This window comes from Ovis canadensis, chromosome 5, assembly GCF_042477335.2.
Source record: "Ovis canadensis isolate MfBH-ARS-UI-01 breed Bighorn chromosome 5, ARS-UI_OviCan_v2, whole genome shotgun sequence".
Lineage (NCBI taxonomy): Eukaryota > Metazoa > Chordata > Mammalia > Artiodactyla > Bovidae > Ovis > Ovis canadensis.
Genome location: NC_091249.1, coordinates 64,458,487 through 64,485,400, shown reverse-complemented (window position 1 = coordinate 64,485,400; position 26,914 = coordinate 64,458,487). Strand labels below are relative to the sequence as shown.

Sequence of the window (26,914 nt, the reverse complement as noted above, 5' to 3'; positions counted from 1 at the left end):
GTGGCACAGTCAGAATTTGAATGCAGGCAGTCTAACTCTAGTCTTGCTCCCAGTCACTCTGATACTCTAAGTGGGAATCATGTATCTGAGGCTCTGGGATCCTTCAGATGGCTATCTTGACTCTCCAGCACCTACAGTAATGTGAGGAAAGCCCTTCGTGGCCTCAGGCCCACTTCTGTTGCTCCTGTTCTTAGGTAACCTCCCCACTGCTCCTATCCTTTTCTTGAGGTCACTGTTTTCCAACTGAAGTTCCAATGGGCAGCTTATATTGTAAGAACAATAGAAATAGTTTTCCGTAAAAAGAAACAGGCAGCAGCAGCATTCTTTCTCCCCTCCATCCACACCCCTCCTATGGCTTTAGTGTAAGAGACAGTCTCTTGACTGTCAGTACTAGAACTGCTAGGGGTGATTGGATTGCCTGTGTGAGTGCAGAATATTACTTCCTTATGATAGATCCACAAGATAGTAGATGGAGATAAGCTTGTTCATAAACTGTACATAAGCTACCTTTGTGTGAGTTCAGTCACTCAGTTGTATCCGACTCTTTGCGACCCCATGGACTGTAGCCCGCCAAACTCCACAGTCCATGGGATTTTCCAGGCAAGAATACTGGAGTGGGTTGCCATTTCCTTTAAAAACTACCTTTACCCTCCATTATTTATTCTGGGAAGTCATATGCATAAGCCACTCAGTTCATTTCTTATTCTTCTAAGAGCTAATTTTTGCCCAATTGCTAGATGAGAAAAGACTAGCCTGCCCTGATGGACTTGGGGCCTGCTCTCAGAATATTGATAAGAGCCTGCTCTGTTTGCTCACTGAAGGTGTCGTAAAGGGTAGCTCAGCTCTTTCTTAACTCTTTTCTAGGCCTTGGAGGAGAAGGTACGGACCACAGAGACACAGGTGCTTGTGGCATCCGCACAGAAGAAACTGCTGGAAGAGAGACTGAAGCTCGTCTCAGAGTTATGGGATGCTGGGATCAAGGTAGAGGAGGCAAGCCCTCGGGTGGCAGCACATCTGGGGCTGAACACACATGAAATAAAAGCTTGTCCATAGTGGCCCTGCCATTGCTGATTTCTTGGGGTTAAGATCAGAGCGAGGGGCCCCAAGAAGGTTGTCCCTGAGGACTGCAGAAGCCAGCTTTTTTCTTCCCTTGTCCCCTGCAGGCAGAACTGCTCTACAAAAAGAACCCCAAGTTACTGAATCAGCTGCAGTACTGTGAGGAGACAGGCATCCCACTGGTGGCCATCATTGGTGAGCAAGAGCTCAAGGACGGGGTCATCAAGCTGCGCTCAGTGGCCAGCAGGGAAGAGGTAAGTAGGTAAGCAGGAAGGGGGAGGGACACAGAATGAATGCCATTTCTGGATGCGGTGGCCCATTCAAGACCTGAGCAAAAGCCTGGCATTCATATTAGCCCCCTAAAGGACTAAGGGGATAATATGATACTATGCTTATGGTCACCATCCCCACATACCCTGTGACTCTCTGGCTTCCCCAGGAAGCACTGTCTCCCCTGACATGTTTGAGTGGGTTCCTGCTCCCAGGGGAGCCAGGCCTGATGACTAGAGGAAGACATGGGCACTCAGCAGTGGAACACAAGATGCTCATACCACCTTGTCCTTCCTTCCTGGCCAGGTGGACGTCCGAAGAGAAGACCTTGTGGAGGAAATCAAAAGGAGAACAAGCCAGCCCCTTTGCATCTGCTGAGTTGAGCAAACTATCAGAAGAAAGTGGGACTGACACTATTTAAGGCTAAGATAAGACTCTGCATACCTACTTCAACAGCTTTGCACATTTCTGTCCCAACAGGAAGACCTGAAAAGTGGTCAGAACAGAGACTTTTTTAATTTTTATTATGATTATTTTATTTGTAATCACAGACCAAAATGGTCAGGTACTATACCATTTATCCATATGGCTCTAGGGGCTTAGTCCTGTCTGTGTCCCTGGGCTACAGGGACCTGGCAAAAGATGGTCTCTTCTGCAGAGCCCTACAACCAGGTGGAGGGAACGCTCCCCACAACCAGCCTTGGAAGGTCCAATAAAATGCCTCAACCACTGGAGCCTGCCTGTGTCACTTACGCCTAGCCCTGCCTTCCTGGTCAGAGTCTGGGTCTCCCACTGCGACCACTTCAGCGGTAGAAAATGGGGAAGAGACACTTAACAGTAGCCCCATGGGCTCTTCTGCAGGGTGGAGGGTGTCCCGGACGTTCTCACCTGTATGTAGCCTCCATCCTGCCAGTCTGCAAGCTATTTTTGAAGAGGTGGAGCTGTCTGCAGACCCACTCGCTATGGTCTCCAGCTTTCACCTGCGGGTGCGAAGTTCGAGCGGCGCAAGTTCGGCGGATACCCCACCCCCTTGGTGGGCGGGGCCATGCTCAGAGCCAATGAGAGCTTGGGGGGTGGGGTAGGGAAGCTTCCAGATAGGCAGACAGGGAGAAGGTTATAAAGGGGGTACGAGTGAGCTAGCTGGGAAGCCATGCAGTCCAAACGCGAATGTGAGGTAAGTGGTTGGCTGCTAGAGAGTCCATGAACCCTGGGCATCACTGGTGAGACGGGGGCGGATGCAGCAGTCCGCCATTCCAACCCACCCTTTTCCCCTCAGCTGTGGTGTGAGAGGGTGAATCCCGAAAACAAGGCGGCGTTGGAGGCGTGGGTCAGGGAGACGGGCATCCGGCTGGTGCAGGTGAACGGGCAGAGAAAGTATGGCGGGCCACCCCCAGGTAAGGTCTTCCCAGCCGTACGCCTGCTAGGGGACTAAGCCAGCCTCTACGGCCCCTACTCGCCGCGTTCAGGGGAGGGAGGGGCCCACCCCGAGGCTCCACTCGGAGCTTAGTCAGAAACCCCAAACTACCTGCTACACGCACCCCTTCTCACCCACCCGCCCCCTCGAGGAAGGGAACAAGTCTAGTCTTAAGATGCCAGTCTCATGGGTAATTCAGTCACTCGATTATGCCGACGACCTGGAGGATTACGGGTGTTTTACCCATTTCACAAACGTGTGCACACGTACTCCCTCACGCGCTCGGTCCCTGGACCCCGACCCAGGAACTATCCGGTTGTATGACGGTGCCCTTCCCCACCCTCTTCTCCCAGGATGGGTGGGCAGCCCGCCGCCGGCCGGGTCGGAGGTGTTTATCGGGCGGCTGCCCCAGGACGTGTACGAGCACCAGCTGATTCCACTGTTCCAGCGCGTGGGCCGCCTCTACGAGTTTCGTCTGATGATGACCTTCAGCGGCCTGAACCGCGGCTTCGCTTACGCCCGCTACAGCTCGCGGCGCGGCGCCCAGGCCGCCATCGCCACGCTGCACAACCACCTGCTGCGGCCGTCCTGCCCGCTGCTCGTGTGCCGCAGCACCGAGAAGTGCGAGCTGAGCGTGGACGGGCTGCCGCCGGGCCTGAGCCACCGCGCGCTTCTCCGCGCGCTGCAGCCGCTGGGACCCGGCCTGCAGGAGGCGCTGCTGCTGCCCAGCCCCGGGCCGACGCCCGCACAGATCGCACTGCTCAAGTTCAGCTCGCACCGGGCCGCAGCCATGGCCAAAAAGGCCCTGGTGGAAGGTAGGACTGGAGACTGCGGGGGACCGCTGGTTGGGAGCAAACACTTTATGCCGGGCACTTACCTCTACAGGTCAGCATAGTTCAACAAAGCGGGTTAAAGCTGCTAGAGCTTAGGGTCAAATTTGAGACACACTTGACCTCACGTTTTTTATATTTTCACTGGTCCTACCAGCTATCAGTAACCCAAACTAACACTTTCCACGCATCATCTCCTGACTTAACCCTCCTCACCGTAATGAAACAAAACATTGTCCCTCTTGAGATTGGAGACTGGTTTAAAAAAAATTGACTTGCCAGAGGCAATCAACTGAGCTTACCTTTTACACATTGTAGAACCTGCTTCCTGAGACTGAGAATAATTAAACAGCTTTTAGCACATTCTTTTGTTCTTGGCAAGTTCTTGGCAAGTATTCATGGTAAAATTTAGCTATTATGATGGTTATGAGGTAGGCAAAGCCTGCAATCAACCAGTACCCCTAGGGAACTTAGAAGGTAGCAGTTATTAGGTAGGTCCCTTTGTTTTTTTTTTTGTTTTTTTTTGGTAGGTCCCTTTGTAAATAAACACAGTGAAGCCTAGAGAAGTTATTTAAGTTGCCTGGGATCACAGGCTTCCCTGGTGGCTCAGTGGTATAAGAATCCAGCTGCCATTGTGGGAGACACAAGAGACAGGAGTTTGACCCCTGGTTCAGCAAGATCCCCTGGAGGAGGAAATGACCACCACTCCAGTATTGCCTGGGAAATCCCTTGGACAGAGGAGTCTGCTGGACTACAGTCAATGGGGTTGCAAAGAACCAGACACAACCAAGCATACACACATGCACACTTGGGTACCACCACAAGGAAATGAGGAGGTTAGAAGTTAAATAGGCTTATGTGACTCCAGGGGCTTCCCTGGTGGCTGAGACAGTAAAGAACCTGAAGTGCAGGAGACCCAGGTTCAGTTCCTGGGTCGGGAAGATTCCCTGGAGAAGGAAATGGCAACCCACTCCAGTATCTTTGCCTGGAGAATTCTGTGGACAGAGGAGCCTGGTGGGCTACACTCCATGAGGTCACAAAGAGTTGGACAGGATGGACCAACAGATTAAAAAGATTTGACTCCAAAGGACTCAAGAGTGTCTGGGAGTTTGGGCCGGGGGCTTAGACCTACCCTGTTTCTGTCTTTTTCTTGCAGGGCAGTCCCACCTCTGTGGAGAACAGGTGGCTGTGGAGTGGCTTAAGCCAGACCTGAAGCAGCGACTCCGCCAGAAGCTCATGGGTACCTCGCTACAGTGCCTACAGCCAGAGGGCAGCCGATTAGCCCTGGCCAGGGACCAGGGGCTTGAGTTCCAAGGGTCTCAGGTTGCCTTGCAGCTACTGTGCCAGCGGATGAAGCTGGGCAGCCCAGTGTTCCTCACCAAGTGTTTGGGCACAAGCCCTGCTGGCTGGCACCGCTTCTGGTACCAGGTGGTGATCCCTGGGCATCCAGTGCCCTTCAGTGGCCTCATCTGGGTTGTGCTGACCCCAGATGGGCAGGATGGGCATGAGGTGGCTAAGGATGCAGTATCTGCACGGCTGCTGGAGGCAATGAGTGAGTCTAGGGCCAGCCTCCTTTGGTCTACTGGGGCTGAGGCAGGAGGTACCATGGTTCAGCAGTGACCTTATCCTCTCTACAGGCAGCCTTTGTCTGCACCCGGCCCAGCAGGCCTGGGCAGCCACTATCTGATCCCAACGAGAGGAGGAGCATAGACCCTGCCCTAGACCTGACAGACTCCCAGCTGGGGCAGGGCCCCAGAACACCTGGGGGCAGCTCAGGTTTGGCCAAAGTTGTGGTAAGGGAACTTCCCTTCTCCCATTCTGGGGTTTCATCTGACCCCAAGGTGTTCTGTGTCACACACACATAAACACACACACCCTCTCTCCTCCTCCCAGTTTAGTATGTATCTTTGTTTCTTATTTCCCTGTTTTGTCTTCTTTGTTGAAGTTTTTATTTGAGGGCTGGTGGAGCCAAAGGGTCAAACATCTGCCTTTGCCCCCACTACTTGGTGGTGTGGTTTTGTTGTATGTGTAGTTTTGAATTCTTCTATGCTGGTTGTATTTATATTAAACCCCTGGTTGGTGTATACCTGTGTCCATGCTGTCTTGCCCCAACTGTGGGCTTTGTCTTACACTGGCAGAGTGAGCAGCTGCTGCAAAGCCAGTTCCATTCCTCACAGCAATGTGCTGATCCTGAGCATCTTCTTGTGCTGCACAATAGGACACTTTCAGTTCCCAGTCTCTCTAGGGATCCAACCCAGAAAACAAGACTTTTGTCCACTGAGAACCCATCCTGAGGTTCAGTTCATCCCTTCAGTCACTGTCATCCTCACTCTCTTCCTCCTCCAGAGTTGTGGCATCCTCTCCCTCTTCCCTCAGTCCTGCAAAGAAGTCATCAGTGCTCCAGGCCTTGCTGCTCAGTGCCCGCAGTGGTCCTCCCTTTTTCTTGCGTCGGCGGTAGTCATCCACCACCACAGCCCGCAGCTGGGCCATGTCCCAAAACTTGAGTCGCTGGTCATGGCCACTGCTGGCCAGGAAACGGCCGCAGTGGGAGAGAGCTAGCTTCTCTACAGGCTCCTCAGCATGCTGGCCGACACTGCCCACCACTCGGTTCGGCAGGATGTTGACAGCCCTGGGCAGAAAGAAAAGTGTTGGGTATGGGATGGTTAGGTCTGCCCTTCCTATGACTTGAGGGTCATCTGGTTTCTCTCACCTGATGACTCCATCAGTAGAGCCAGCACACAGCAGACTCTCCGTCACTGGAACCATGCAGTCAATGGACTCGGCTCTCAAGGCAAAGCGGTCACTTGTGGCGCCAAAGCCATCCCAGTTGAAGAGGTAGATGGTACCTTCACTGGAGCCACATGCCACCTTCTTCCCATACTGCAGGGGAACAGGGCAAAACAGGTTTGTGGAGCCACATCAGATCAAGTCCCTATCACACCCTTATCCCACCCAACCCAGTCGTACTTTCATAAGTGTGACAGAGGTGAGGTCTCCAGATTGGGGCTCAGAGAGCAACTCAAACCGCCGTCGCTTGATGTTGAAGACACCGAGGCAGCCATCTCCGCTATAGAGAGAGCAAAGCAGCAGGAATGGCTGGAGGTACTCACTGAGGGATGTGATATAGGAAAAGGGGTGGGACACAGCTTTGAGGCTGTACCTGGCTGTCAGCAGCAGCTTCTTGGCGGGATCCAGAGCCATGTCAGCAATGTACTCCTCATGCTGCCGCATATCCATTAAGGGGCCCTCCTTCCTTTGGTCCCAGAGGCGAATGCCACCTGTATCATCCCCAGTGGCCAGAACATTCTCATCCACCAGCAACAGACTGTTGATGGGGGCACTAGAGACATACAGAATTTCCTGGAGCACTTTTGTCCCAGTAGGGATGTACCAATCAATCCTTACCATTTATATTGACACACAATCGGCTTCCCCTTACCCGTGAGCCTTGGAAATGCGTCTTTCCAGTCGGCCCAGCTCCACATCTAGAAAATGGATGGCTCTGTCCTTGGAGACAGTAACAAGTTCTGGGGGGGAAATGCCCAGGTCATGGTACTATTCATTGCCCCCTTCCCACCACCACTTTGCTGGCAGCCTTCCCTAATACTCACTCTGCCCATCTTCAGAGAAGACAACGGCTCGGCAGGACTTGAGGTGGTGACCTGAGGACCAGAGCTCCTTGGTTTCTCCCTCTTGGCAGGAGTAGGAAAAGCTGGGGAGAACAGAAGAACAATGAATGACCCCAGACCTCACCTGGCAGTGTAGGACCAACTAGCCAACTTTCCATCTACCTAGGAGTTACTGATAGTACACCTCCAAGCCCAAGGAGCATACCATCCCATTCTCCCATTTTCAGTGAGCTTCAAATGTTAGATCTTTTTTCACTCAATATATGTTTTGGGACCTCATCCCACCCCCATCCCTCTTCATCATTGGAAACCCAAGCCTGGGGAAAGATTAGGTCTGAATCACTCTGAAGTTCAAAACTAACAACAGAAGAACAGGCCAGAGGTTGGAAATGTAAAGATTAATAAAGACAGAGATCTTACACTCCAGGTCTATGGGAGCTAAGTGTGAAAGTGTTAGTCAGTCATCTACAACCCCACAATCCCATTGACTGTAGCCTGCCAGGTTCCTCTGTCCATGGAATTCTGCAGGCAAGAATACTGGAGTAGGTACCCATTCCCTTCTCCAGGATCTTTCTCACCCAGGGACCAAACCCAAGTCTCCTGCACTGCAGGCATATTCTTCACAGTCTGAGCCACCATGGAAGCCCAGGGGAGCTAAGAGAAGCCACAATTAATTATAGCACATTGTGACCACATGCTGAAATAGTGGTAGGATGAAAAGGGAGAGAGAACAAAGAGGAACCAGCCTGTAAGCTCAGCTTTGAGGCAAGTACCTGTCCAGAGATTATCCACAGTGCCTGCCTCAGCAGATTTTCAAAAAGGGCCCAATAAATGTTCTGTCCAAGTGCCCAACATGAAAAAGCTGCTTAATAAATATTCACAAACTGAATGATACCTTGGAAGGGAAGAGAGTCTTGGAAAGCTAACCACGTTGATGACACCTGAGTTGGATCATGAAGAAGTAGTAGTTCACCTGGCAGAAAACAAGGGGCAGATACTAGAGACAGATGCTGATGTCCTTCCCAGGGCAGAAAAAAGGGATGAGGACAGTTCAAGTGGCAAGAGAGGTATGGCTAAATCTTGAAAGATAAGCTGAACTGGGCTTAAAACAATCATGCAGGACAAACAGAAGTCTGAATTGAATTCTCTGGGCAAAAGGAACCTCTCTGGAATGGTCATGAGTTAACTTCAAGGCCTCCAGAAGGCAGTGGCTGAGCGTAGGAAGAGGAGACAAACAGAAGCCATGAGGGGTATGAAGAAAGGTGACTCCCAAGTACCTCACACTGTAAATATGGACAGAAATAGTAAACCTCTCTACAAAATAAGTATTACTGTTATTTTGTTTTTTTCTGGCTGCACCACTCAGCTTGTGAGATCTTAGTTCCCCAATCAGGGATCGAAACTGGGACCCTGGCAGTGAAAGCAGCAAGTCCTAACCACTGGACCACCAGGGAATTACCCATTGTTCCCATTTCCAAAGATTGAAAAAAAAAAAAAATTAACTTGCCCAAGGACACTGTAGCTAATGAAGGGTTTGGGATTTAAATCCGTTAAGTAAATCTGATAGACCAACCCTCCTGGTTAGGGCCTTCAATGGTTTTTCACTGCTTCCAGCATATATTTTTTATTCAAAAAGCAAACATGTATTGAGCACTCACTCTGGGCTAGAAGCAGCAGACATAATGAGAACTAAACAGACTACAGATTATACACTCCAGAACACTGTATTTCAAACTCTAGTCGTGACCCATTAGTGAGTTGCAGTCAGCATTTTCTGTATGCCCACGATTACAATAGGATAAAATAAACCAGAAAAAATCAAAGTGCACCACACAAAACATAAAAGCTATTTTTACTGTGGGGCAAGGTCAAAAAAGTTAAAATTTTTTTTTTAGTGGAGGAGAGAGCATTCAAATCATTACACAAATTACACATCATTATGCAGTTTAGGAGAAAAAGGTATCTGGTGCCAAGGCAGCATCTAACAGGTAATCTTATTTAGTCTGCACCACCTTGGAAGAGTGAGGAGATGCTGAGAACTCTGGGACAATAGGTACAAGAGGGAAATTCCAGGCAGAAGGATAACATGTGCAAAGGAGCTGAGCCCTCAAGGTCCATTTTTTAAAAGTTAACAATGAATAAGCACAGAAAGCAAAAAAACTGAACAAGGGCCAGAAGGTCAAGGCCCTTAACCAGATTAAGGAATCTGAATCCTAAAAACAAAGGTAAACTATTGAAGGGTTTTAATCAAGGAAGTGAAGGGGTCGGATCTGTGTTTTTTAAAAATCAGTTAAAATGGGCAAGAAGGGAAAGCAGGGGGCCCAGTTGGTCCTGTTTCAGAATCAATACATATTTCGGTCGGAAGTAAGTGTCCTGAAGGCCTACTTGTCCGGGCTCCGTCAGGGCATTCCAGCCACTCTTTCAGTTCTTTTAAGAGATTTGCGTGGTAACCTGCTTAAAGCCGAACGTTATTAAACGAACTGGACAAGATTTGAGTCTTGTAAACTTAATCTCCCTGTAACTTTCTTTCCTCATCCCAGCTCCATTCCTGAGGAGCTTCCAGACTGAGCAGGTCCAGGCCCACCACACTCTTCACGCCCCCCATCTCTGCCCCGCACTTACACAAACACGTCCCCGTCCACGTCCCCTGCTGCCAAAAGGTCGCGGGCCGGATGGAACGCCAGCCCACTAGCCGGAGCCTCCAGGACGATATCTTCCGGAGTGTCCCGGATTCGGGCTGGGGCTTCCGCGGCGTTGGGATCCTCCTCGTCGCTCCCATCCTCCGCGGGCCTCTCCTCACACATGCGGTTCATGCACCAGAAGACCTGAGCCGCGAAGGAACCGAGAAGTGAACCCAAGAACCAGCTACACAGAGGTAGGAATGGCCCAAGGAACCGCTTCAGGATTGAGGCGCTGGACAGGAAGTGGCGTTTAGGCGTTCTCCGTAACCCGGAAGAGGCGGAGCCGGACTCGCTGGTAGCTGGAAACAAACGAAGGAGCGCGGCCGCTTAAGCGCGGTACTTCCATCCGTTGCAATGGAGAGTTGCTGGGCTGGCTATACAGCACAACCCTCAACCCCTTCCTTGGCCTCTTCACCTGGAGATGGGAACTGCGTTTTCCTGATCCAGGCTGACAGCCATAAAGAAGGCTAAGCCGGGAAGAACTGATGCTTTTTAATTGTGCTGGAGAAGACTTGAGAGTGCCTTGGACAGCAAGGATATCAAACCAGTCAATCTTAAAGGAAATCAACCCTGAATATTCATTGGAAGAACTGTTGCTGAAGCTCCAATACTTTGGCTATCTGATGCGAAGAGTCGACTCTCTGGAAAAGACCCTGATACCGGGAAAGATTGAAGGCAAAAGAGGGCGACAGACAATGAGATGGTTAGGTAACATCACAGATTCAATGGACATGAATTTTAGCAAACTTCAGGAGATAGTGAAAAACAGGGAACCCTGGCGTGCTGCAGTCCATGGGGTCTCAGAGTCAGACACGATCTAGTGAGGGAACCACCACCCCCAAAAGGTAAGGATGACTGCCTGCCCTCAGGGGAGGAGAGGAGAACACCAGTCATTCATGGCTTGGTGAAAGACCAAGATGAACCACAACCAGTTTGATCAGTAAGCAACAAAAGCCCACACTGCAAGAATTTGCCTTGCGGGGGTCCCTGACAGCAGGCAGCCCACTCACACTTAAGCTGCAGCCACGGATGGATGCTGAACATCCTCGTGGCCAAAGCAACAGTGCCCCATAAGTTCCTACTGTTTGGCTGCAGACCCTCAGCAGGACTGGGCCAGCAGTGCTGAGCTGGCAAGGAGTTGCTGAAAAGGAAAAATTGGCACAACAGTTGACATTCTGATTACCAAAGATTCTGCAAAGATGAGAGCACTCTGTATTGTGGGACAGATAAGGAGCATGGGCTCCTGTCTGAAGAAAATGTTCTCACGTTGTAGTATAAGCCTTCTAAGACATCTTACATGCTGATACCCAGCTCCCTTAAGAAGAGGTGAAATAACTGAGGTTAAGAGACCTCAGCGAGGCTCCAAGTCCCTTGTGTGGTCTTTTGAGTCCTTGTTCCTCACGAAGCAGCCACCTGGTTACTTCCACAAGACTTGGTGGTACTTGCAGAAACTTAAACTGGCAGTCAACTCCCACGTCTGGATCTTGAGTGACCCTCTAGGTATCTTCATCTGAGCCAGGTCGCTTTCTGTGACCTTTACCCTAATTGTGACTGCTGCCAACCACCATGAAATCAGGGTATCACTTACTGTCTGAAATTAACCCATCTAGGTGTTATTGCAGACAGAGCCCAATTTCAGTCTCCTAGATGCCATGCACAAAGCTGGCTTCCTCAAAAAACCCTCTCTCTCTCAAGGTGAAAGTAACCAAAGGCAATGGCTAAGGCAGCCATCTAGCTTTTCTTGGATCTTGTAAGCCCTCAGGTTGTACCTCTGGGCAGGCAGTGGCAGCTATGGACCAGCCAGAAATAAACTGTGACCTTTGTTGACAAGTACCAAAGTACTGGCAGTTAAGCTGAGAAGAAAAGGGTGGTGGAGTGAGCTGAAGGCCAGAGAGCCCACACCTAGGTCTTGACAAACTGTTCAGTGTGTTGAAGGGCACCAAACCCCTCTTAGCTAGGACAGGGATTCCTCAAGTGAGGGATTCCTCACTTCCCCTCCAACCCAATAAGCAGTGATTTCTGCTTGGAATTACTGAGGATCCCCACAAGGCATAAATCTGTGTGGGGTTTTTTGTTCCCAGGAGTGTTTCTCATCAAGTGCCTTCACCTAGAACCCAGTCATGCACAACCTTGGGATCAGACTGGCAGCTCACTGGGCTAACCCTAAGTCCCAGAGAACCTCTACCCTAAGACTAGGTCCCCAGATGAGTCTGCTATTTAAGACCAATCATCTTTGTTTTTCTGTGCTTATCAGTGAGGGTCAATCGTCCCTTCTCCACTGGGTATCCTGGCTACTATATATATTGCTTAGGAATCTATTAACAGAAGCACAGCTCAGCAAAGGACTGAGCTGACTTCCATGTGATTTTTATACAATCAGTGGGATTAGAAGACTTCTTGGTGTACCTGGGCCCTCAACATACATAAGATAAGACAGCAGGTTAACCAACTTTAATGGGATCAAAACATTATACAATAAAATTTATACACATTCACACACAAAAAAATCTTTCAACTTTTTTTTGGAATTGTATAAAGCAAGCAGTGGGGAGTAAATCCTTGTGGAGATTATTCTTGGAGTTGGAACCAGAGATTTTAGTATTTTGGTCTTTTCACTTCAACTCTGCAATAGAAGGAGAAATGAACATAAGATCAATATACTAAGCAATTCTCACCAGTCCCACAGAGGAAAAATAATGCTGCTCACCCATCAGCTTCCATCTTCTTCCTCTTCTCAATGATCTGCAAGAACAACAGTTATAGTTGATAGACTGCCATTCTAAGCTCACCTGAAACCCAAGGTTGACCTCTCTCCTACTTCCATGGCTCTCCAACCCCTTGCCTGGTTCCTGAATCTGTGGGCAAGTATGTCTTCCCAGCTCAGGCCCTCCCACCCAGAACCAGTCCCACTTACCGCACTAATCTTTTTCCACTGGCGATCAAGCTCTGCTTTGTCATTGGTTTCCTTGAAGCGCCTGGTTTTCCTCCCTTCAGACATCTTGATGCCATACTGGAATGCAGCTCTGAAGGGAAAAAAGGGGAGTTGAGGGAAGGAGGCATCAGAGGTTACAGAGCAGTAGCAAGGTGTTCCCAGAGGACCTATGAGCAGAGAACTGATTTTGTAATGTTTCAGCCAGACTACACCCTCTCACCACCCACCATCCCTCTCCTCACTCTTGGCTGTATTTAGTACCAAGACTCACTTGGGCAAAGCCTCCTTGTTGTTCATATACTCGCTATATTCCTCCTGGGTGTCAAAGTCCCAGCGGCCTAAAGGACCTTTCTTGTTACCCTGTTGCAGGACAGAATGGGGGGGGGGGGGCGGGGGGCAGGGAAGGAAGAGTTGTCAGTGGAAATCAAATTTTAGCCCTTGATTAAAGCCAGGCTCTCCCATAATCCCAGGTTTTATCATTAATAAATCCTACCTTAATAAGAAGTGTTTACTATGTACTTACTATGGGTTGGGAAGATCCAATGCAGAACGGAAAGGCTACCTACTCTAGTATTCCAGCCTGGAGAATTCCATGGACTGTATAGTCCATGAGGTCGCAAAGAGTCGCACAACTGAGCGACTTTCACTTCACTCACTCCTATGGGCCAGACATTATTCTGCACATTTAACATGTACCTTATTTAATTCTCTCAGAAACTGTTCTGAGAGAACTTAAGAGTTCTCTCCATTTTCCTAATGAGGAAACTGAAGAATAAGCAGTAACATAATTTGACATGGTCACAACACTAATACCTAGCAGAGCCAGGGTTAAGCAAGGCTCCAAAACAGAATTAGACCATGCTGTTAAGCACAAAAGTACAGACAAAACAAGGAAAAAGATGACACTTCTTCACCCTTATTGGTGTTTGTTTAAGGCTTAGAGGAAATATCAATCCTGGCTATAATAAAACTCAAGTTATTTTCCTTTTTCTCCTGCCAGTTATTTTCTTTTTTTTTAATTTTATTTTTACTTTATTTTACAATACTGTATTGGTTTTGCCATACACTGACATGAATCCACCAAGGGTGTATACAAGTTCCCAATCCTGAATCCCCCTCCCACCTCCCACTGCCAGTTATTTTCTAAAAACCGAAATTCCTTCTGCCCTTTTCTACATGTGCACTAAAGGCCTGCTTACTGCCCAAGATGGAATTCAAAGCCTGGCACTTTATAGAAAATAAAAAGAAACATATTCTTGGCCCTATCTCATTTGACTTAGTCGTGACGCTTTAAAACACTTAAGCTGCCCAAGACCCACAATGCCACTGCTCCTACTACTCCAGCTAATGGAAGATGAGCCTCAGGAAATGACAGATCTTTTGAGAGGAGAAAATGGGATATGTGTTAAACAGTAACTGCCCCCACCCATTCTTCCAGCTCCACACCTGGTCCATTTTGCTATAATCCACCTCCTCATCACTGTCCACAGCCATGTCATCCATCCTAAAAAGAAGCAACAGTTTAAAAGAGATGGTGGATTTCCAGACTCCTATGATTCATTCAGAAACCTACCTACTAAGAGACTATATGCCTAGGAATAGCCATCCCTCCTAGGCCTCCCACACAGAGCCTAACAGAATACTTTATCTAGTAAGAAGTACCCCTGGGTTCCACCAAGTCAAATTTCCACATCACTGCTACTACCCCCAAACTTATTCTCCAATCATCCCAGTCCACCTTCTTCAATAGAGTCTCGGGACTGCCCTGGTAGTCCACTGCTTAGCAATCCACCCACCAGTGCAGGGGAACAAGTTCAATCCCTGATCTGGAAAGATTCCGCATGCAGGTAGGCAACTAAGTTTGCGTGTCCCAACTATTGAACCTGAGCTCCACAACAGGAAAAGCTACTGCAACTAGAGAGTAGCCCCCGCTCGTCGCAACTAGAAAAGACCCACACACAGCAAAAAGACCCAGCATAGCCAAAAATAAAATTAATTAAAAATAAATAAAAAGCTATGTGACTATTATTATTAAAAGAAAAAAAAGAAAAATTTTCACGTACGTGGCTGGATAGCACTCAGCATAGCTATTGGACATGCCAAAGAAATCTCCCAGCTGCTTCTTGTCCTCTGGCTTCTTCAGCATATGCTACATTAAAGAAAATAATTCTACCAACAGCAGAAAAACTTCAAGCAGGAAGGGCCAAGGGCTAGAAGCCCCAACATGAAAACTCTTTAAGAAGAGGGCTAGAATGTGAATGGGTCCTTTGAAAAAGGGGAAATACATGACTTCATCCTTGTCAAAATCCAGCACGAAAGGATAAGAGCAAGACATGTGAGGGTTGGGGGGAAGGGGTGGTGGTTAAGGGGAAGCAGGTGGAGTTGGAATGAAAAGAGAACAGTTTGCTAGAACCCATGAACACACTGAAATAAAGGATATGATTCCGTGCCTTCCCAGCCAGCAGATCCAGCAAACTTTTCATTGATGGACTTGATCAACTCCTTGGCAGATCCGGGTCCTATGCAAAAGAGAACTCTGTTCAGACTTTTAAATAAGGAATTTACAACCTCTTCCCTACAACACACTTCCCACCTGTGCTTTTTGTAAGAACATTTTTTTAAGCAACAGAATTCTTTTTTAACTAAAGAAGTTTTAATCAAATTTCAACTCAAAACGAGCTACTCTGCTTGAGATGCAGTTGTGTGCCCAGAATATCCTTCGCTCAACCTGCCTCACATCCTCAGAACCCCAGAGCTGGGAGAATTACATCAAACAAATATGGCCTACTATTGTGCAGGAAGACTGAATTTCACACTTATCTTCTATCTACCATAAAGCAAGGCATGGATCTTTTGAGAACCCAGAATAGGAAGTTCCCCAGTCCCACCCTTGGCAGCTCTGAAATCTGAGTCAGACTCTCAGTCCAGAACAAAGCAGCACTGCCAGAGCCAATGCAAGATGCCACAGGTACAACTCACCTTTGTCAACATCCATGGGCTGGAAAGAAAACAGAAACTGAAGTGAATGTCACCAAAAAGGATGCCCACTCATCTCTCCCCCAAGTTTGAAACAATTTGCTATCCCACCCCTTGCCCACATTTCCAGGACAGATTAGTTGACCCAGTTGCTACTATGGAGCCATGAGGCACCTATATAACTCATGCGGGTTCTATACCTGGTTGGGCAGCCACAAAGATAGGCAGCCCCTCCATATGGTGCCCGGGACTCCCACTCACCTCATCGTCCACTTTTGGCTTCTCAAAGTAGCTGTGCCTCTTCTTCTCTTCTTCTCGCTCTCGGTCCCGCTCTCGCTCTCGGTCTCGCTCTCGCTCCCGCTCTCTGTCACGGTCTCTGTCTCTCTCCCGATCACGCTCCCGTTCCCGGTATCTCTCCCGCTCCTTGTCTCGAGGAGTCTTGGTTGTGGAGGGCACATAATCCCCAATATCTTCAAATATACTAGGAAAACAGAGATCCCAGGCTGACAAAGTCACACATATTTCTATCTCCCCCAACCATTTTTCCAGATTCTCACACCAAGGCGTCCCCCAAATGCCAAAGACAGGAAACCCAGAAGACCTTCTTCCCTCAGATCAGGAGTCAGGGGCTAGGATACATACTTCATGTCGGCTTCCGGGGGTTTCTTCTCTTCCATTTTCCCTGTAACATAAAGAGAGTAAGGAGAACACTCCTGAGTTAATTTCTACCCAGCGTCACCATGCTCCCTAGCTCTCAATACCCTTTTATACATCTTTTTAAAAGATGGGACAACAAAAGCTATCCCTACTTCCCCTCCTCATGCCTCAAAACTGACCACTGCTTCCTAGGTGGGTCAAGCAGACAGAACCTAGATGTAACTATCCCCCTCCTAATGCTTCACTGCTCCCATATTTCTCGGGTCCCCAGAAGCCTCCCAATGCTCTAGAACAGAAGGCTCTAGGAGACCTTGGTTCCATCCTCAAAAGCCCCTCAAAGGGTAAGGTTTCTCTCCCTAACCCTCCCGGTTACCTTTATCTTTCTTTTTGAGCTTCTTGTTGCGGGTACCCTGCCTCAGGTAGGAAAGGATCTGGGTGAGCTTGCTGATGACAATGTCATTTGTAGTCAGTGTGGTCTGGGCCTGAAAAATCCAAGAAGAATGTTATCCCACTGAGCAGGACTCTCCTCATTTATTCATTCATTTACTTTAACAAACTGAAGGATGGGTGAAAATTAACTAGGTGAAGACAGGTAGAGGAGGTGTTGTAAAAGGACATTCTGGACAGATGAAACAGCATACAAAGGCCTGGGTCAAATGTGAATTTAGTACATTCAAGAAAGCCAGGATGATTGGAGAACAAACAAGAACGCGAGGTAAAAACAGACTGCAAAGGCCAGAGTTACAGGGCCTCACAGGCCATGATAAAGACTTTGCTTTATATCCTAACAGTAAGAAATCATCAAAAGCTTCTAAACCATGATGAAACAAAATTCATGTTGTGGAATCATCACTCTAGTCATGTATAAAAATAATGGAAAAGAGGATGGAAAGACATGGGAAGTGGTAATGGCCATATAGTACAGGGTTTCTTTTTGAGGGTGATAAAAATGTTTTGTGGGTTTTTTTTTTTATGACAATGTTTTAAAATTGATTTTGATGCCAGTTACACATTCACAGTATATTCTATAAATATACTAAAAGCCACTGAATTGTACAATTTAAAGGGATGAATCGTATGGTATGTAAATTATATCTCAATAATAATAAAGGTAAACATAATACTGAAAGGGAAACAGAGTGGAAGTGTGGAGACTAATTAGGAGCCTCTTTTAATAGTTTCAGCAAGAGATGATGGCTAAGAATGGAATGTTACTGTGTTACTGGCGGAGACAGAAAAGTCACTGAATTCAACGGAGATTTGGGAGGTTAAAATGTGGACAGGACTTGGTTAAATGTGGTAGATGAGGCTCAGGGCAACATCAAGGCTGATTACCAGGTTTGAGGCTCACGCGGCAGGCTCTTGGGACTTGGGTCACTCACCTCCATGGTGGGGCAATCAGCTTTGCTGCGGATAAGAGTAGTGGGGATGTCTGTGTCGGCGTACTCATCATCCAGGTCTACCACATAGGCCATGCGGCCTGGAAGAAACAGCTCATTCCGCTCATATGCTTTGCTCTTGAAGAGCATGCGGTAAACATTTCGGCCTACAAAAAGAGAAACAGCAGCAAGTAGCCAATAAGAACCTTCTACAACAACAGCTGCAGTTTACTTTTAGCTTGTAAGAATACCAAGTCTGAGAGTTAGGTGATTTACTACCACTTAAGTCATCTGACTACTGTACTCCCAGAGCTACTAAGAGACAGAACAAAGAATGGGACCCTGGCCATTTAACTCCAAAGTCTGAGCTCTTATCCACCCTTCTTACACTGCCTTCTGAATACTGCGTGCCTAGCACTGTATTAGGCCCTGTGAGGAAGAAAGATGAAGTTTACACTAATACTGATGAAGATCTGAAGATGGGGAAAAACAGCACTACTACATGCCCAATGTGATAGGCATGTTACACATATTATTTCTCTTTGTCCCAATAATTTCATGAGGCATATTAACCCCATTTTTCAAGTGGACAAGCAGGAGCTGAGAAACTGTGTTGGTTGCACCCCAAATCACATGCCTTGCATGATTTCACCACAGGATTCAAATGCAGGTTTCCAAATTCTGAGTTTTTAATCACCAACCATGCTACCTCCCTTAATGGATAAGCCCAAATCTGAGAGAGAGTCCAGCCTAACTGAAGGGACATTAATGCGTGTGAGTGTGCTAAGTTGCTTCAGTCGTATCCGACTCTTTGCGACCCATACTATGGATGGTAGCCTGCCAGGCTCCTCTGTCCATGGGATTTTCCAGGCAAGAATACTGGAGTGGGTTACCACACCCTCCTCCGGGGATCTTCCCGACCCAGGGATGGAAACTGCATTTCCTGGATCTCCTGCATTGGCAGGAAGGTTCTTTATCACTAGCGCCACCTGGGAAGCCCAGGGACGTTAGTAATATATATGAAATAACTACTGGGGACATTAGTAATATATATTAAATAAGTAAGTCCACATCTGAGTTCTATTAATAGTAGTAGTATGTGGGAGCTACTTGGTTTGGGGACAAAAAAAGAGATAATAGTTGGTTGAGGGAGAGGGGAAGCTTATCCTGCCCAGAGCACTAAATTCCCTACAAGTCATCTGAAATGCAGAGGCACTAGTGCAGAAATTCTGTACTCACCCAAACGTGTTTTGAATTCAATTTTATTTTCAGGATCCTCATCTTTCCTGAAAAGACAAAAAGAACATTCTTGCTAAATGTGTTCCTATGTTTGGCCCCACCTTTCTAAACTCTCAAGCTCTCCCTGATGTTTACTTACTTAGTTTCCTTCTGGGGCTTTTCCATCATTTCCTCCTCCTCTTTCTCTTTGCTGGCAATTTCAGCTCGTACCTGACAGGAAAGCACTTAAGGTTTATCCATTTATTCACTTTACATATCTTTACTGAATACCATTATGCCACACTGTGCCAGGAACTAAGAATTCAATACTAAAGAAAATAATATAGTCCTTGCTTTAACAGGGCTTATAAAAAGAAATGCAGAGAAATTAAACAATTAAACAACAAAATGTGATAACTGCTATAAATAAAACAGAAGAGCTATGCAAGTGTGCAAGTAGTAGGAGGTGAGGATGGGGGAGACCACCATACCTAGGTGATAAGGGAAGGTTTGCTTCCCCAAGAAGATAAAACTGAGGCTGAGACTTGAAAGACAAATAGCAACTGGTCCTACAGAAGGGTCACCATTAGACCTTTTAGACAGTTTGAACTAAGGGCAGTCTCCCTCGTCACCCAAAAAGGCCCTTAAACGAGCATTCAGCATGGCAGTATTACTCTCCACCTACCAATGAAGGCTCACCTTTTGAAGCAGAGCAAAATCCAAGCCTTTCACCAAATGGGTGTGTTCCATGTCACCACCCAAGAATTTAGACTCCTGGATCAACTGTCTTCTTTTCTCTGCAGCTGATTTGTCCCTGGAGAATGAAATAGACCACATAAGAACTAGCCTTTGAATAAATAAATTGAAAAATGAAGCCTAGAAAAAAAAAATAACCATCCTTTGTGGGCGGGAAGCGCCTCTTGAAATGGCTTGGTATGAGGAAAAGACTTTCTAGAGCAAGGAAAATGTGAAAAATTCATACTGCCACTGTATGACTCTGCAGTGCTGAGAATCATGCCCTGGCCCGCTCAGTACTCACGCCTCAGCAGTGGGGCCCACAGCCCTGTAGTTAGCCGTGGTGCTTATCAGTTCCGTTTCCTCATAATCTTTGTTCACACCATCCCGCCGTTCCTTGGCACGGTCCCGGTACTTCTCTGCTAGTTCTCTCTCTCTCTCAATTTCTTGTTGGCGAAGCTTGGCATAATAACTGTGACCAGGGAAAGGCAAATGTGTGAGCCTCAGCCTGTTTCTGCCTGTTTCTTTATACCTTCATCCAACTCTCTATGCTGAAAGCTCATATATGTCCTGACAGAACTGCTGGTCACCTCTTTTTGTTTTCAGTATTTGTTTCCACTAGGTCTTACTGTGACACAAGGGATCTTCGATCTTTGCTTGGGCATGTGGGATCTAGTTCCCTGACCAGGGATTGAACCCAGGCCCCCTGCAATGGGAGGGCAAAGTCTTAGCCACTGGACCACCAGGGAAGTTCCTGGCCACCTCTTGGCAGTCCTCAAAATTAGAGCTACAGCTTCTTCCAGCTCACAGATATGCTGTTCTAAAGCCACCTCAGTATACTCCATCTGTCACTTCAGAATCCTTCACTATCACCCAGCTCTATATCACTGAGTCTCTACAGGTATGAGACTTTTCCATATGGCAACCAGAAAGTCACCTGAATTTTTATCACCTTCCAAATCTCACCTGAAAATAGGTCATTTCTTGCCAGTCCTCCTCAAGAGGAGAGGAAAAAGTAAAGTTCGAGATCCAGGAAGCTTGGCATATAAAAAATAGCAATAACAATGATGACAGTGGCAACCAAGATTGACTGGATGGTCACTATATGCCAGGAACTGGTACTAAGTGTTATGGACTGTCACAGTTGATCCTCATGACAACCTAATAAAAATTATCATCACTATCTTGATTCTACCCATGAGAATATTGAAGATTAGAGACGTTGAGCAAAATGCCCAACAATACCCAGCAAGAAACTGGTAAAGACAAGATTAAAACACCGCAAGGTGGCTCCAAAGCCCTAAACTGCCAAATAAACTGCCATTCTAAGTATCATTCCTCTCCACTATGAAAGCAGAGAACCTCAAGACAAGAAAGGAAAACCTCAATCTCTTGGCTCCTAACTAGCCCCTATTCCTTACCCCCAAACACCATCCACCACAAAACCCAATACTCCTCCACCTTCCTTTACCTTTTCTTTTTTCTCCTTCGTGCAGCTGGATCTTCATCCTCATTGTACTCTCTTGGCATCCTAGCAAAAAAAGAAATTCATGGATAGCAAAATATTGCCACAGCACCAGAAACCCCAAGAAGTGCCCTTGAGAATTAAAGAAAAGCCTAGAATACAGACCAAAGCAAAAACTGTCAGTTTTAATCAGGCAGAGATCCAGGTCAATATTTGTAGGTGAGTCGTTCTCAAATTTTAGAAAGCATCACAAACATCTGAAGGACTACTAAAATTATATATACCCAAACATCTGCCCTAGAATCTGAGTCTGTGGGGCTGGAATGGATCCAGAAATCTTATTTAAGCACAGGAGCAACTCTAGTTGGTCCAACAAATGGTCCGTGGAACATACTCTGAGAAAAACTGAGATCCCTAGAGCATCCCAGTCTTTCCTGGAGCTTCAATCTCAAGAGGGAGGGAATCAAAACCATGGACTTAAAAAAAAAACGGGGAGGGGGTGCTTTCAAGTTCCTAAGACATCTAGTTCAATAAATTTTCCATAGGAAATAGTCAGAACACAGATTGGATCAACCCAGAACTTACTCATGGTGACGTGACTTAGAGGGTGGTGCAGAGGTAGGTGCAGCCCTTGGGGTCATGAGAAGTTTCCTGAAGTCTTCATTAGTGAGTTTTGATCTAAAGGGCAAAAATTTTTACAAATTAGTACCCGATGAGAATTGGAAAAGGAATATGTAAAAAATATGGTTCACTTTACTAGAAATCAGGCAAATACAAATTAAAACAAAGACATGCCTTTTTTAATGCATCAGTGCTAATGATTAAAAAGTTTGATAAGTCAAGAATGAGTGAGAATATGGGAAGTGGATATTCTCTTATCACCGACACGAATGTAAATCAGCACTGATAACTAGGAGGATGATTTGCCAGTATCTTTCTTAAAATTTAAATGTGTAATATCCTATGATGGAGCAACTCCATTCAACTGTATTTAACCTGGTCAATTACTGGCATTATGTGTATAAGGCCTGTGAAAGAGATCTAATTACAGTTTCGAAAATAATAAAAACTTGGGAAGGACCTAAACTCTCACTGGAGACTATTAATAAATAAACTGTGACAGTATTTCCCAAATGTGGAGAACATAGCACTGATAGTATAAGATGTAATTTTAACTGATACAGTGACCAAACTCAAGTTTCCTTTAAACTCTCTTCAGAGCAGGCCTCTTCCTTGGCCTGCTGAGCCCACTGTAGCGAAGAATCCTGCTAGGTCTCCCCCAAAATGACTCTTCAACACTACCAAAATACAAATTAAGACTATTGCAAAAGGGGATAAGGATCAAAATTCAACTCTGAATACAACAGAGACAATAGGGAATTTATGGAAAATTACTCAGACATCAAAGTGAAAGATGACTTTGATTAGATTAGCAAGAGGAGTGACTGGATCTCATTGACTGATTGATGGATGGATGGTATTCTCCATACCCTAACAGAATTCTTTGCTAAAATTGGGTTCAGGAGACCTGGAAAAAAATATAAGGCCTGCAGAAGCCTGACTAGAGTTTGGTCAAGAAGGGAGTCTTTCAGCAGAGGTGTGCATCCCTACTTCGGGGCTGACTACATTTCCACTTGGGGTCACTAGGACATAGCTATCCCATACTATAGAGTTCTGAGGGTGGGATTTTGGGGTATGAACCCTGGCCCTAATCCACCAGCATTTTAGAAACCTATGTGGGGGATGTATAGCCATCACAGCTGGTGGCACCGGGATGGAATCACTTCTGTGTGTACTGTGTGGCAGTCCAGCTCCAGCCACCTGGACACTTACTACATGAACCTCACATGCCTCTCCCTGCCCCATAGTCTGGGGATCCACGCTCACACCTGGAGGGACATTGATGAGACAAGGCTTGAGCTAAGAGAAAGCCAAAGGACAGGCTGTGAGGGAAGATGAAGGCAGGGTATCTTGCCAGGGAGGAAGATGAAGCTGAGTATCACACTAAGGGTAAGGGTTGGTTTCTGTTGCTGCTGAGGCAGAACAAGAACCAAGTAGGACTGGCTATTAGTATACTTGACGTCAACAAGTATGTAGATAACAAGTAGAACAGGAAAAACTTTCCCTCTACCCTCTTATATTTATATATATATTCTGCACCAGAGATCTGCAAATGAAACTAACAAAAGACAAACTTAAAAAAAAAAAGAAGTCCTTGTCACTGCCATGAAAATAAGGACTAAGATATTGAGAAGGGAAGATCATCAGATGGCAAAATTATATACACACAATGTAACATCACTTAATTTTAATATTTTAACTCACAAGGCAATATTTTACTGAGATATAAATGCATGTGTATAAATGCATTTAAAAAGAGTAGCAAAAAAGATATGTGTAAAACAGGTAAAATGGCTACCTCTAAAAAAGGGAATGAAATTGGGAATGTTATCGAAGACAACATTGACTTCATTCTGATGTTTTAATTTTATACAAAAATTAATTCCTAAATAATGCAAAATTAAACATGAATTTAAAAAAATTAGCACTCACTCTGTCATTATTTCCCCTCTAACACTTTTATGCAGTTGGCCTGACCCAGTTAAAGTTCACAGAGGTAACAGGGCAAGAGGTATGATTCTCTGACCATTCTTAGTGACAAGACATTCAGAATTCTTTCACTGTCACCACCACCACTTCGCTCATTCCCCAGCTCATTCCCATGGTTCTACGTCAAAACACTCACTGGTGGAAGGAGTGAGGATCGTCCACATCGTGGCCATCTGGAGCCAAGGGATTGGAGAATGGTTCGCCTAAGAAAAAGAATTGATATTAATTTAATAAATCTCTTTAGAGTCAGGTCCTGTGCAAAAGTTGGGGATTCAGTAGTGAACAATACAGATGTCTTTTCCTGTCAACTTGCTCACAATCTAGTGGGGAAAAAAGTCAAGAACAGCGACACTGACAATACAATGTAAAAAATGCTAAAGCAAAAAATACAAGGAGCTACGGGAGCGCAGAGGAGGACAGGACCCCTAAAACCAGGCTGGAGGATCAGCCAAGAAATCCCGAACATGACATCTAAGATACTACGCAAAAGATAAACTGACGTAACTGAAAATTAAGTGACAGGGGTTGGGGGAGGCTCACAGATAAATCTTATCTGTCGTGCGCTGGGACAAGAACAAGATTTAGGGACAATCTGGAATTTCCCGGCCTCGTTCAGGGCCCAAGTGCTTCGCCAGGGTCCAAGCGTCACACTCCCGGCCCGCCTCCACTCCGCCCCACCCCCCACCTTCACGGCTTAAATTCTGAGGCCAAAATAACACGCCACATGTCCCGAGTCCCGCGTGGAAAAAAGGAGAGATGACCCGAGCCTTACTATCTCGCTCCGGCATTTCGTCCGCAGTTTTTCAACCCCAACAACGACCGAGGATCCTGTAACAACACAAAGCTACAGGAACCTCCCCACAATGCACCTCAGGAGACCGCCCACAATTCCTTTCGGGCCCCAGCTTTTCCGTCTCGGCCGCGGGCGGAGAAATCAGAGCAGGCGTTGACTGGCAATGCTTTTATGGCATTGGCTAAGCGTGACCCCGCCCTTTGCGTACACCAACCTATCACGGGGCTGGAGGGTCCAAAGCTGATTTGATAGGATTACTTGGCCGGAAGGTCTAGGGTGGATGATTGAGTACTAGCTGAGATGGCGGCGGCTGCAGCGATTCGCGGAGTCAGAGGCAAACTGGGCCTTCGTGAAATTCGTATCCATTTGTGCCAGCGCTCGCCCGGCAGCCAGGGCGTCAGGTGAGGCGCGGCCCAGTGAGGCGGGTGGGCTTCGGGGCGCCAGGGTCATGACCTCGACCTCCCGGGTGTCTGGAGAGGCCCGTGCCCACACCGCACGCGCGGTGCTCTCTCCTGCCCCGCAGGGACTTCATTGAGAAACGCTATGTGGAGCTGAAGAAAGCGAATCCCGACCTGCCCATCCTAATCCGCGAGTGCTCCGATGTGCAGCCCAAGCTCTGGGCCCGCTACGGTGAGCGCGGGACGCAGGGAACCAGAGACCCCGGAGGGGGAACAAAGGTTCGAAAAGAGAAAGAGCTGCCCAAGGTCACACAGAAACCTACACAGGGACTGGGACTCAGACTTCAGCTTTGCTATTGATCTTGTTGCAAATAAGGAAATATACATTCGCAGAGTTACAGAGTGTTTGTATCCAAGTAACAGGTGGAGACAGGCCCTGCCCTGCATAGGAATCGTTTTTGTAGTTCAGAACAGGCTTCAGGTTGCCTGTGTTGAGTGCTTTCCTTTCCAAATCTCTTGAACCTTAAGTATATAAGGGGTGGATTCCTTTTTCTCATCTTGTAGAGATTAAAACGCTGAATGAACAATTGTATGGAACATACCTAACGTTTTTCAGCTAAGATGCATAACACGGTTGAGCTTTTACATTTGTTCCCCAATCCTAGATTGCACTTCTGCCAGACTTAAGTAGCTGGCTTTTCAGGTTACAATTCAGGTAATCTTGTAGGTCTGAATTTCGATATCACCTCCTCAAAAAGGCATTCCCTGACCAGTTATGTAACATTGCCTCTTTACCCTGTTTCATTTTACCAAGTGTTTATTAACATACTACCTGTGTCATTTTACCACAATTTGAAAACTACTCTGATGTTGCCTGAACATAGAGACACAATAAATATTCATACTTACTGAATAATTGGGCTTCCCTGGTGGCTCAGACGGTAAAGAGTCTGCCTGCAATATGAGACACCAAAGTTCGATCCCTGGGTCCGGCAGACCCCCTGGAGAAGGAAATGGCAACCCACCCCAGTATTCTTGCCTGGAAAATTTCATGGACGGAGGAGCCTGCCAGGCTACAGTCCATGGGGTCGCAGAGTCAGACACAACTAAGCGACTTCACTTTCACTCACTGAATAATGGTATTTTTAATCACAGCTTTTAATTACACTTTGCCCTAGGAATGTCTGGGGGAAGGCAGAGAGTCACACCCAGGGCAGATTGGTTTTAACAGTGCAGCTAACTGCAGTTTGCCATGCACTAAGTTGTTTGCAGGAAAAAAATTTTCCTTCTGAAAGCTAGTAGACTAGAGGAGATGGACACACAAATAACTTTAGTTAATGAACTATAGGAGCCATTAAAAGGGCACAGTTAAGAGGCAGGCCCATGTAATACTCTGCTGACAGTGATTAATACTCAGTGCTACCATGCCCCTTAAAACTTCCCTGAAACACTTTCCTTCCCATTATGACCACCCAGAATGAGCCAAAATTCTACTTAGACCTGGGCTTCCGAGATATGTTAGAGACCCACTGGATAAATTCTAGGCATGTCAAATACATTTTGGTCATATCTCTTTACTACCCTTCATATCCTACCAAGAGTGTAAGTGGAAGACTACTTTGGTAGCCTGTACAGTGCAGAGTGAATAATTAATAATCTTTCTGTCTCCTCAGCATTTGGCCAAGAGAAGAATGTGTCTCTGAACAACTTCAGTGCTGATCAGGTAACTAGAGCCCTGGAGAATGTGCTAAGTAGCAAAGCCTGAAGTCTCCACTGAGGATTAAAAACAACAGCCCCAGAGTCTGGGCTCTGCTGGACTAAGTACAATGTGGAGAAATGTATTCTGTTCTATATAAAGATTGTGCTGAAAA

At 46.8% G+C, this 26,914-nt stretch overlaps 5 protein-coding genes across 8 annotated transcripts in view; 3 read left to right on the top strand and 2 right to left on the bottom strand.

Annotated features, from left to right (window-relative positions):
* Positions 1 to 2,060, top strand: part of HARS1 (histidyl-tRNA synthetase 1) — a 13,121-nt gene extending 11,061 nt beyond the window's left edge. The window contains exons 11-13 of one of the 2 annotated variants that reach the window (XM_069592260.1): positions 865 to 981; positions 1,164 to 1,310; positions 1,633 to 2,060. In XM_069592260.1, coding sequence (XP_069448361.1) covers positions 865 to 981; positions 1,164 to 1,310; positions 1,633 to 1,704 — 336 coding nt within the window. In that variant the 3' untranslated portion in view covers positions 1,705 to 2,060. Of the gene's footprint in view, positions 1 to 864; positions 982 to 1,163; positions 1,319 to 1,632 lie in introns of both variants that reach the window. The other variant, XM_069592259.1, reaches the window with a different exon arrangement.
* Positions 1,662 to 5,654, top strand: DND1 (DND microRNA-mediated repression inhibitor 1). 2 transcript variants are annotated; one of them, XM_069592268.1, is made up of 4 exons: positions 1,662 to 2,312; positions 2,603 to 2,720; positions 3,094 to 3,555; positions 4,727 to 5,654. In XM_069592268.1, the coding sequence occupies exons 1-4, from the start codon at positions 2,172 to 2,174 to the stop codon at positions 5,188 to 5,190; spliced, it is 1,185 nt and encodes a 394-aa protein (XP_069448369.1). In that variant the 5' UTR covers positions 1,662 to 2,171; the 3' UTR covers positions 5,191 to 5,654. The 2 variants fall into 2 exon arrangements, with proteins under 2 accessions (XP_069448369.1, XP_069448370.1); XM_069592269.1 differs by having other exon boundaries at positions 2,074 to 2,500.
* On the bottom strand, positions 5,496 to 12,317 carry WDR55 (WD repeat domain 55). Its single transcript, XM_069592270.1, has 7 exons — positions 9,822 to 12,317; positions 7,182 to 7,282; positions 7,010 to 7,097; positions 6,731 to 6,910; positions 6,538 to 6,637; positions 6,281 to 6,450; positions 5,496 to 6,199 (listed from the first exon to the last, which is right to left on the bottom strand). Exons 1-7 carry the CDS (start codon positions 10,010 to 10,012, stop codon positions 5,881 to 5,883), a joined length of 1,149 nt encoding a protein of 382 aa, XP_069448371.1. The 5' UTR covers positions 10,013 to 12,317; the 3' UTR covers positions 5,496 to 5,880.
* Positions 12,317 to 26,895, bottom strand: IK (IK cytokine). The gene is made up of 20 exons (XM_069592258.1): positions 24,625 to 26,895; positions 23,989 to 24,055; positions 21,828 to 21,920; positions 21,249 to 21,308; positions 20,082 to 20,249; positions 19,742 to 19,856; positions 19,203 to 19,273; positions 19,064 to 19,110; positions 17,828 to 17,991; positions 16,819 to 16,927; positions 16,431 to 16,470; positions 16,050 to 16,269; positions 15,792 to 15,810; positions 15,253 to 15,331; positions 14,876 to 14,956; positions 14,259 to 14,316; positions 13,084 to 13,172; positions 12,795 to 12,903; positions 12,588 to 12,622; positions 12,317 to 12,503 (listed from the first exon to the last, which is right to left on the bottom strand). Exons 1-20 carry the CDS (start codon positions 24,638 to 24,640, stop codon positions 12,476 to 12,478), a joined length of 1,668 nt encoding a protein of 555 aa, XP_069448359.1. The 5' UTR covers positions 24,641 to 26,895; the 3' UTR covers positions 12,317 to 12,475.
* Positions 24,749 to 26,914, top strand: NDUFA2 (NADH:ubiquinone oxidoreductase subunit A2). Of its 2 annotated transcripts, none has more exons than XM_069592273.1 (3): positions 24,749 to 25,046; positions 25,169 to 25,275; positions 26,717 to 26,914. In XM_069592273.1, exons 1-3 carry the CDS (start codon positions 24,946 to 24,948, stop codon positions 26,806 to 26,808), a joined length of 300 nt encoding a protein of 99 aa, XP_069448374.1. In that variant the 5' UTR covers positions 24,749 to 24,945; the 3' UTR covers positions 26,809 to 26,914. The 2 variants fall into 2 exon arrangements, with proteins under 2 accessions (XP_069448374.1, XP_069448375.1); XM_069592274.1 differs by having other exon boundaries at positions 24,903 to 25,046; positions 25,169 to 25,322.